This window comes from Strix aluco, chromosome 28 (assembly GCF_031877795.1).
Source record: "Strix aluco isolate bStrAlu1 chromosome 28, bStrAlu1.hap1, whole genome shotgun sequence".
NCBI lineage: Eukaryota > Metazoa > Chordata > Aves > Strigiformes > Strigidae > Strix > Strix aluco.
Genome location: NC_133958.1, coordinates 4,917,119 through 4,927,679, shown reverse-complemented (window position 1 = coordinate 4,927,679; position 10,561 = coordinate 4,917,119). Strand labels below are relative to the sequence as shown.

Genomic DNA, 10,561 nt, shown 5'->3' with positions numbered 1-10,561 from the left:
CATAATTTTTAGAAACCCCATTGCAGCTAAAGAAAACAAATCTTGAAGTTCTGCGGTGTTTTTTTAAAAATAAGTGCTATATTAAGGAAGAAAGGTCGCAGCGTGCATCTGACTTGCTCTCTCTCCCCTCCTCAGTGCTGGCTCAGTGCTTCCAGGGGGGGCTGTCAGGCAGCAGTGCATGGAGGCTTCAGGTGGGCTCTTTTTTGCTGCAAAATCCTCCTGTTTTGATGAAGGCCTGCAACCTCAGTTAACCCCCGCAGCAGAAAGGTTCAACCCAGCGAGCCGGGCTGGCTGGGGTCACCCTCAGCCCTCAGATAAACTCAGGCCCTTCTTGCTATTTGCAGTGGGGCTTGTCTCTGCTTCCTGATATCACAGAGTCATCTGGGTTGGAAAAGCCCTTGAAGCTCCTCCAGTCCAACCACGAACCTCACACCGACCGTTCCCAACTCCACCAGATCCCTCAGCGCTGGGTCAACCCGACTCTTCAACTCCTCCAGGGATGGGGACTCCCCCCCTGCCCTGGGCAGCCCATTCCAACGCCCAACAGCCCCTTCTGCAAAGAAATCCTTCCTAAGAGCCAGTCTAAAAAAATACATACATACATCAGTACTGACTGACTTACGCTTCTCTCTTTGACTGAGCTGACACCACAGGCTATTACATACCTCTTGGCTGTACAGTAAAGGATGATTTAAATTTATTGCTTTGACTGATTTGTTGTGAGTCAGGGCTGTTGCTATTGCTATTAGACACTGCATACCCATATCACAGTCTCCAAGATATGCCACAAGCTGTCGGGCTGTGCGAACGCTGCGTGCCCAGTGCCCCGTTTCCCAACCTGTGCTGCCAGAAGGGCGTGGTTGAGGTTTATTTTTACCTGCTATGTCTTTTTTCCCCCCCTCTCTCCTCTGCTGGTGCTGAACCAGGCCGGGGGGCAGATGGGAGGCGACGGCAGAGGGGTGCTGAGGGGTGCTGTGCCCCCTGGGCTCATGGAGGGAAGGGGCATCGCACCCCTTCCCTCACAGGCCTCCCGCCATGTTGCCCCCCCCGCTGTTGCCTAGCAACAGCCCCATCCCCTCCAAGATGGCGGCAGGAAGGGGTGAGGCGCGCCCACGTGACCCAGGCGCATGCGCAGGGCGGGGCGGGCGCGGCGCCGGCGCGGTGGGGCCGGTGCGGGGAGAAGGGGGGGGGGCGAGTGAGGGAGGAGGGCGGCGGGGGGCGGGGGGAGCGGAGCGCCGCGGAGCCGCCGGGGCACCCAGCGGATCCCCAGCCCGCCGCCGGGAGCACCCCGCGGCCCCCCTCCTTTGGAAGGGAGCGGGGAAGGAGGAGGAGGAAGAGGAAGAAGTGGGGGGGGAAGGCCGGGAGCGGCCCGTTGTGGGGCCGGCGGTACCGCCACCACCATGTCCGGGCGCGGCCACAACAAGCTGCCGACCACCGAGCGCATCGTCAAGGGTGAGGGGCCGGGGGCGGCGAGGGCGCCCCCTGCCTGCGTGGGGGGCGCCGCGGGGGGGGAGCACGCTGGGGAGGGGGGAGCCTGGGGGGGGTTGGGGGGCGTGGGGGGCATCCCCGGGATGGGGGAGCCCTGGGAGAGGCGGGGAGGCTGTCCAGGTGGGGCTCCCCTCTTAAAGGAGAGCACTGGGAGGGGGGTAGGCTGGGGGGGGGCACCCCTTTGTCTGGTAGAAAGCTCTGCGGAGGAGCCTGGGGGGCACCTTTGGTCTTGGGGGGGGCATATCTCTGTTCTAAGGGCAGCGGGAGGGGGGGGTATTTTTGGCCTGGGGGCACCCCTGGTCTAAGAGGGTGAGCGATCCTGCCGCCTCCCTCCTTGCTGAGGTGCAGGTCCTCACCCTGGTGCAATGCGAGGGTGGGGGGTGATGGGCTGGGGGACCCCCAGCCCCTGTGGCCGTAATGGGAGGCTGCTGCCTGGCAGGTGGTGGCAAGGGGAGGGGGGTAGTGACATCCCAGCTCTGCTGGGGGGGTTCCCTATCCTGGGGAGAGCCCAGTGCCCGGAGGAGGACAGGGGCGCTGAGCTGGGAGGGGAGAGGTGCCAGCCCAGGGGGGCAGGCGTTGTGTTTCTTCACACCTCGTCCCCCCCAGACTGGGGTGCCGAGACCCCGCTTTGGGTGGAAGCGGGAGCTGAGGAGGGGGGGTGCTGACCTGACCCTGCTTTGCATCCCCCCTGAGGATTGGGGTCGGGGGGGGGGGGGGGGGGGAGAGCCCACCCTGCCCTCAATTCTGGCAGCTCCCTGCCTGCTTGCCTGTGTCTTGCCTCCCCCAAAGCCCTGCTCGCTCTCTCGATGCCCCGAGGCGGGTGCCAGCTGGCCCCCTCTTCAGGACCCGTTATAGTAGGTACTATTTTTGAAAGAGCAGAAGACACCGAAGCGGTTAACGAGGAGAGAAATACGTTAGCTGAGAAACTCCTGGATTAGGAGGAGGCTCGTATGATGTACATTTCGCTGCCCTAATTGATCTAGTGCCATTATCGTACCCACGCATCGGGGAACATCCACTGCGCGCCTTCGCTTGCTTAAACTTTTGCTCAGCACCCACCGCTGTAGCCGAGAGGCACCCAGCTGTCAAAGTTATACAATCGCCCGGTTATTAAAGCTTCTCGCCCCGATGGCTTGAATCATTGCAGGCAGTCGCGCTGCCCCGAGCTGGCTGATGAAAGGAGCCGTTCCCCAGGAATTGTTATAATATCGGGTGTGGAGGTGTGCCCACCAGAGAGATGCACGCTGCTGTCTCTACCTTCTCCTCTGCAGGGGTCCAAGTGATTTTTATTTTTTTTTTTTTAGCCTGTCATGTGGCCAATCACATGTTTAGATGTTAATAACCGTGGCCTCAAATGAAGGGAAAGTGGACTAGGGTGGCAGCCTGGACTTTGAGGCCCCTTGGGTTTGCTTAGCTCTGCGCTGTCCACGGGTGTTTTTTGTGGATTGCTCTCCACAGGCCGCTTGAAATAAGGCTGGAGGGCTCATGGATTTGGGGGACCCGGGGTCTTCTCCAGAGCCACGCGTGTGTGTGGCTTGGTGATTTGTAGGTCTGCGGGCAGCCCGAGTGGCCAGTGCGAACCGTAAATCTCCTGCTAAATCCGAGGCAGCTGCGTGTGTTTAGGTTGGCCTTGTTCGGGGAAGGTAATGTCAATGCAGCCATTATGATTCAGCTGAGTTGTCTGTACCGACACGCTGTCCCTGCTGCTTCGGGCTTCCAGATCCCGGGAAACCCTATCAGCAATCGTACCGACATTACCGACGCCGCTCGGGGGCTTGACAACCCCGCTGCATCCGGCTGGCCCCCGCTAATTTTGGGAATTAGTCTGTAGCCAGGTGGGGTGGATGCTCGTGGGGTTGGCTGGAGCCTGCTCGCTCCGTGCGCTGATGCTCCGAGAGCCGCAGGAACTTGTCAAGGAGAGCGTTTGATTTCCCCCAGGTACGCTCGGGACGCTGATTCGAGTGCCTCTAGAAATCTGGGGAGGAATAGCTTCTTCCGTGGCTGTGATTATTGTTTAAAGGTGGTGACATTGTTCGCGGTTATTAATAATTTAAACCTGAAGATAAAAGCTAATTTTGTTCAATTGGAAATGCCTACAATTAAGTAGGATGTAGAATTTTAACTATGTTTAACCTATATATTTACATCTCTAGAGCCCTGAAGAAATGTTAACTATAATTATGTTTAGTCAGGAGAAATGCAGTGTTTCCATTTGCCTCAGTTTTGTGCTTAAACTTGTACTCGGGTAACTTCATGTTCATTATTAAATTTTGGGGTACGTCAAGAATTGCTTTTTAGTAGCCCAGTTCCAGCAGCAAACCGATGGCTGATGTTAACAGAGATCATTTGTGCTCAAACTTGGTGCTCTCATGAGAGCACTTGGGGTGGTTATTACGCTGGAGATGCGGGTGATTAGGTCTGCTTATCTACGTTAGCCTAAAGTTAGGCTCGAATTAACTGGTGGATCCCCAGCCCGTGAATACACGTTATGCAGGCAGGTGAGCAGGATGCTTTGGGCTGCTGCAGTGTCCCTGATGCACACGGGTTGGATGCTTGAGCTCAGGACTTGGGCTTGGTGGGTACCTTCCTCCCCAGGCCGTGTGAAAACAAACCTGCAGAGGGTTTTGGTTTGGTGGTTTTTTTTTTTTTTTTGCGCAGAAGCGATCCTGCGTCGTTCCACCTCCACGAATCACGCCTGCAAGGTGTGACGTCCTCTGGGAAGCGACGGCAGCGGTTAAGCCTAGGTGTGTGCTGCGAGGATCCTTTCCAAAGACACATGAGCATGGCTGAACGGTGGAAGGCAACCCAGCTTACTGTGTTTGCTGTGGCATCCCTGAAAAATTCCTTAAAAAAACCAAGAATGTTGGTATTTAGACACCTGGCTGAGCCAGAGCAAGTAGTCGAGAGGGGTTTTCTGTATGTGTGTGTTGCTAAAGCGTTGCGCTGTTAAGAAGGTGGTGAACGAGGAGCAGCTGGGATCCGGTGCCCTCTTTTTGGTAGCCGTTGTGTCTTGGTCAGTAGGCGGTGACGTGCCGAATTCACGTCCTGTTCGATCCTGCCTGTGCCACGTTTTATGAAGTACTGGTGGGTTTCTGCTTTGCTGTAGATGGCCAGACCGAGCCCCTGTCAGGGGGCTGATACTCAGAAGGTGCTGGTGAAGCTAGGCCCGGTGCTGAGACCACGTAGTGAGAGGTGTCCTGTAAACGAGTTTGGGTTTTGCTATCCTTTCGTAAACACTTTGGGCTTTTCAGGCACCTTTCTGCATATCTAGTTTGTTTTTTCCCAGCTGGAAGACGTTTAAAGCGTGTGTGTGTGTGGATGTAAGACCCCTGACGTGATGCTCTCTTACATATCAGCTGTCTGGTTCGTGGTGGGAACCTCCCAGATCATCCATTAATTACCTCCTCAAGGTTTCTGGGAGTGCAGGAACGCCGGGGCAACCTGAGCACGCTTACCCCAGCAATATCTGATACCACCCGCCTGTTCCGCTCGGGTGAAGTCATCCTCGCGCAGAAAACACCCGCCGAGCCGCTCCCCTGCCCTCCGCGCAGCGAGCGCGTGCCTTTGTAGCGTGGCGGAGCCGCTGCTAGAGGCGCGGAGTCCGATCCCGCGGGATTTGTTCAGCGAGGGTTCCCGGTGCTTTCAACAAAAAGCCGTGCCTCTGGGGAGCCGAAAACCGGCGTCGGATCAATAGATGCCATCTTCAGAGGCTTTGGAGAGCTTCCCCCGCGGCGCTGCCAAGCGGGTAGGGTTCAGAGGGTGTGCTAGTTCATCTCGCTGGAAGACGCTTTCAGTTTATGAAGATTGTGTAGCTTTCTTCCTGCTTTGTTTTTAATATAAACTACTACTCTTGAAATGCAGTTGGGCGGTTGAGCGTTGGGCTTTCTCCAGTTGCGGTAGGTTGGGAGCTGCAGAGAAATTTTATAACGGAGCACACACCGATACAAAAGTCCGAGTAGCTTTGTAATTGCGTTCAAAGTGAAGGAAGGCTTAGGCGAGCCTCAGATGCAAGGGAAATTGTGGTTGTTGAAAAGAAGAAATACACAACACCATCAGTGTGGCTGCTGTTTGTTTCGTGTTTGTCTTCTGTAAGGCTTTAGTTGGTTTGTCTGGTTTAGCGTTGCCATTTTATAGGTAATAAGGGATACTTGAGGCGGGGGGGGCGGAGAAAGAGCTGTGAAAATGGCTAAAAATGGAGGTAAAGGCCAAGGTGCATGCTCTCAGACCTCGGGCGTGCCAGAGGAAAAGTGCAAATACCATCAGGGTCAAGATGTGGTGGCGGGATCTCTAAAAAGCAAGTTGTGTCATAATACAGCAACTCAAGAAGGCCCTGGGTGTAGACAGCCCTTCAAGCCTGAGCCCCGTAGGATCTCTCTGAATTTCTCGGGAACCTGGTATTTTTGGGGGCTCTTTCTTGCAGGAAAGATGCTTTGTTATTTGTAAATGGGATGTGCTAGGGAAAGGGGCAGGTTTAGGGTTGCGCCGAGACCGGGTGTTACAGAATTGGTGCTGATTTTGCCAGATCATGTGGCACTTCATCCAAAAATGAACCAGAAGTCAAATGCGGCGCTAAGCGGCACTTCTGCAAACGTCTTAGGGTAATGCAGGCTGTTCAGCTCTAATACGCTTCATGTAGCCCTCATCAGCCCCAAACAGAGCTGGGAGAACCTTTTTTTTTGTGCGTGAAAATTCCCAGAGCCAGGTCTCTCTGTAGCCATGCTCGTTAGCAGAAATGCCACTGCTGGTGGCAAAACCTACACCCCAACGCTAGCCTTGGCTACTAAAACCTGTTTAGAAAGCTGCGATAAGGCGTCAGGGAAAGCAGATTGGGCTGTCTTTTTATTTATTTCCTCCGAGAATAACGCCAGATGCTTTAGATCGGTGCTGGAGGTAGGACAGAGAGGAGGGAAGGTCGTGTCCCTCTGGACCCCGCCGTGTTTAATCTAGTTTTTTCCTCTTTCCCTGCTCTCTGGGTATCAGGCTGTGAAAGGTTAATCCCATTCCCCCCCGTTCAAGGCTGTGCTGGCTGCTTGGAGGGCCCATTCTGCAGCAATTAGAACAAATGAGCCCCAATTAGCTAGGTACTGTGCCGAAATAGTATTTTTCATTTAATAAAGAAGGCAGAGTTGAGAGGAATTTGTCTCCTCTAGCTGTAATGTTGTTTTTGGTGCCCGTTTGGTTGCATGGGCAGGCGAAGGCAGGCTGTTCCTTAGGAAGTAGGGCAGGGTGCTGGCTTAAAATAGCAATGAACGCTGGGCTGCTTGTGATGAAGGGAGCTATTTAGGTAAATCCTGGGGTCTCGGTGGGGGCAGAGCCGCCTGCTAATCTAAAGATACTCCTTGGAGACCTATATTAGCCCGGGATCCTTCCCGGCTTGGCTGGTTTTCCAGGTGATCCCTGTTCGATCCCTTGCGCTCCTCTGCGGGTTGCGTTGGGATGGCGAGTGTGTCTGTTAGATGTACAGAGCGTTAATGTCTTGGATGGTAATGGAATTAGACATCATTAAGCAGCGGGAGTGAGGAAACAGGCTACGTAAAGGCATCAGCGTTATCCTATAATGCAAGGCTTGGCTCTGGATGGCTCTTGGAGGCCGGTCTGCCAGGCTGGTGGTGCCAAAGAGGCGTGTGCCGACCCGATGACGCTTGAGAGCCGGGTCAAGGGTACTGGGGAAACCCTTTAGGGCAGGGAGCTTGGTGTAGGGCAGGGGGAGGGATGGGGAGCAGCTCTGCCACGCGGAGCACCTCCGGTTAGGATGGCACGGACCAGAGGTGAGGTGGAGTGTGAAGGGTGGGTGCTCCTGGGTGCAGAGGGTGGCTCAAAAAGAAACCTCAGTGCAGCTTTTAAAGATTTTTGCTGGCAGGGAGGAGGAGCGTCAGGCTATCCGGGCTGCACTCTGACTTCAGACCTCCAGCCTCCGAAGCGAAACCTCGCTGCTGTCTCCAGCTGCAGCATCTCCAGCTATGAAACCTTAATAGGATCTCGCTGTGTTTCCATGAGGAGCAGAGGTGGATGTGAGCGTGTTGAGTAACGCGACCTCTTCCAGCTGGGAGCCGGGGTCCGCCGCAGTGGGAGGGCTTGGGGGGTTTCTCTCTCCAGAAGCCTGCATCAATCTCCTGGCTTCTGAGTGCTTCCCCTGCTTCAGTGAATACCTCTGCAATGGTGGCGGCTGTCAAACGTGGGTTTAAAGCGCTTTCCCTGCTGCGAGCTGGATCTGGTGAGAGCGTGCAAGGATCTCCCCTGTGTCAGACAAGCGGTTCAGGGTGCGTTTCAGGTGAACAGGGAGAAGTGGTGTCAACAGCCATCCCAGTAAAAGTCTTCACTTCCCTAACCTGCTCTAGGAAATACTCCCTTTTATCAGTTGCTGAGGTGTAGCGAACGTGGTAAAATGGCTTCTCAAACAGCAGTGGGAGGATTATCCCAAAGGTGATGCCTTGGATGCGTATCGCAGAGGTTTCCCGGAGGAAGACCCTGACCCGCAGCACAGAGGGCTGGTTTGGCTGATTCAGCAATAACTGGGGGCTCCTGTCATCGAGCTCGGTCCCTGGCACGTGCAGGTCTCTGAAGCTGCTCTGAAAGCATTGCTAGAACTTATTTAGCCCATTTATTGGGCTACTTTTTGGTTTGCAAGAAAACTGCTCTGGCTCGTCTCCAGTGTGGCCACTGGGAAGATTTTAATTAGTTTGCAGCTCCCTTCAGACCGTCTGCACCTCTGTGTGGTTATAAGGCGATGTGTGGGTATAAATGTCGAACGTTGGAGTGAGCACCTTGCAAGAAATGCTTTAACCAACGCTACTTTCATCCAGGGCGAATGCAGCTTGGCTTGAGAAGGGAAACGGAGACCCCTGTTGTGTGTGAATGGGTCTCTTCTTGCTGCAGTGGTGATGGCAAGCGCTCGAGTTCTCGTTTATTGACGATGTGACCGCCTTTGGCTGGATGCAAAGGAACAGTCGCTTCTCCACGGACCTGCAGGCTGGGCTCTGCCTGCTCCCACCGCGGCGCTTGGGCTCCAGCGGGAGCGGTTCTGGGGGCTCTTTGCTTAAGGTTTCCCATACGGAGCAGCCGATTGCTGCCCGCAACGTCATCCTGAGCGAGAAAATACACAACGTGCAAAATTGTGTCTGCTCAAAGTCGCTTTAAAATCGTGGCCAGCCCCCCCCCTGCCCCGGCCCTGCCGCTGCCGGCGGTGGGGTCAGATTTACATTTGCCAGCAGGTGGGGGATTTGCCTTTGACACAAAGACCCCGCTGTTCCTGTATTAATGATCTATTAGTGGACGCGCTGGCAGCTTGCTAACCTTGTGAAACAGGTGCTGAATTTCCCTGCCTGCTGACATCTAGGAATCCCCTCCCGTCTCCTTTGGTGAGCTCACTTTTTTTTAAGTAGCTGCAGCTGTTTGCTGTAGACCTTGGCCTTTTTCTTTTCCTTTTTCCTTTTCCCCTCAAGCTTAGCAGCGACCCCCTCGAGTCGGCTGAGAGACCGTCCCACCAATGGACCTATTGAGAGGAAGACGCCGGGTTTGCTGTGGGTCAACTGTTGAGTGGTTGTTTCGTAGGAATACGTATATTTTTAACTGCTGGAAAGTCTGTAGAGCTTGAGGGTCTCAAAAGAGCTATTTTGTCAGGCTGGTATTGAGGGCTTATGTGCTCTCCTTGACAATAGCTGGTGAGTTGGCACTCAGTGATGTAAGGAGCCTGTGTCCCCGGCAGAGGACTTGGCTCCAGACAGATTGTCTCAATGACAATCCCAGGCAAATCCGCATCAGTGCTGGTCATTAAGGGAGGGACCTACGCACAGCGATGCGGGTGCTGGGAACTCGACGGACCTTGCAAGCAAGTACGATTTGAACGTCTGCATCGCTCCCGAGGAGGCTGAGGAAAGTCAGTGTCCACCGAGGGTATTTTCGAGACCGTCTCTGAGCCGCAGAGCACTTTGGCAAGAGCAAGGTCCTGGCCGAGGTTCGGCTTCGTTTTTGGTGGCGGGGCAGGAACCCCGGCATGAAGAGCCGATTGACGGGGGGAAAGCTTTGCGGGTGACTCTGCTGGCTGAGAGCTGGGCGGCTGATGTGTGGTGACAGTCTTAAGTCGCTTCTGTTCTAATTAAATACTCCGGTTTTAATCTTGCCCGGCTCCTTGAAGGAGCGTGGCAAGGGAGCAGAGTGCCAGCTCCACCTCACGGGTCAGCAGCCCGGCCAGGGGCCATCGTAGCTGCCTCTGGGCTTGCCTACCATGGCAAACCTTGGCACACAGCTCTGTTGGTGAATCCTCCTTGAGTAGCCGCAGTTTACTTTGGCAAAGGCACCTTTTCTTTCTTTTCCTAGCCTGATAACACTATTTACTGTCTGTGCTAGATGTTTTGCCAGCAGAACAGTTTAAGGATAATCACCTCCTTCCCTGATTAAAGTTTTTAGGAGTCCGTGAGCACAGTTCAGATAGCTATAAGGTTTCAGAAACTGTCTGGCTTCCGAAACGCACAGGTGGACTTCGATTTAGGTAGCTTTCATGGTTTTCTAGCCTCTTGGCTTTGCACTTAGTATTTCTGCCGGTCTGTGGGAGCTCTAAGCGTGGCCTGGGTTATGCTCGTTTGACACACATTGTGTTTGTATTTGCATTTTGATGCACAGGACTGTCGCTTGCTTTTTTTGGAATGAAACGCACCTGGCTTCTGCACAGGCTGTGTGCGCCAGAATCTAGTAACCGAAAGTCAATGTGGCCTCAAAATTCGGGTGTTACTCCTTGGATGACTGCAAGGTAGTTGATAAGGTAAAGACAGATTTGCTGATGGGAACAGTTCAGTTGATTTAGTCTTTCTCAGTTTCGCTCAACTCTAGTGTCGTGATGACTGTATCTCTCCCCCTTCGAAGAAATCATTCAGCTTGATAGAATTCAACGTACAATACAGATATTTTTAGGGTTATTGTGAGGAGATATTCTGGTTGTCCTACAAAAGGGAATCTGGCTCGAGGTAAAGATCAGAGCGAGCTCTCTATACCAGTTGCACACTGGGTGGCCAGCGTCGGCTCCAGCAGCACACCTCTCCCTAGTTTTGGATAAAACTGGGGCGTTGTGAACTGCATT

The 10,561-nt window shown here is 54.2% G+C and overlaps 1 protein-coding gene across 4 annotated transcripts in view; it reads left to right on the top strand.

Annotated features, from left to right (window-relative positions):
- Nucleotides 1-1,228: 1,228 nt before the first annotated feature.
- PPP3CC (protein phosphatase 3 catalytic subunit gamma) overlaps nt 1,229-10,561 on the top strand; it is a 34,705-nt gene continuing 25,372 nt past the window's right edge. For 2 of the 4 annotated variants that reach the window (XM_074807869.1, XM_074807867.1), the window contains exon 1: nt 1,229-1,452. In XM_074807869.1, coding sequence (XP_074663970.1) covers nt 1,401-1,452 — 52 coding nt within the window. In that variant the 5' untranslated portion in view covers nt 1,229-1,400. The remainder of the gene's footprint in view (nt 1,453-10,561) is intronic. The other 2 variants (XM_074807870.1, XM_074807868.1) reach the window with 2 other exon arrangements.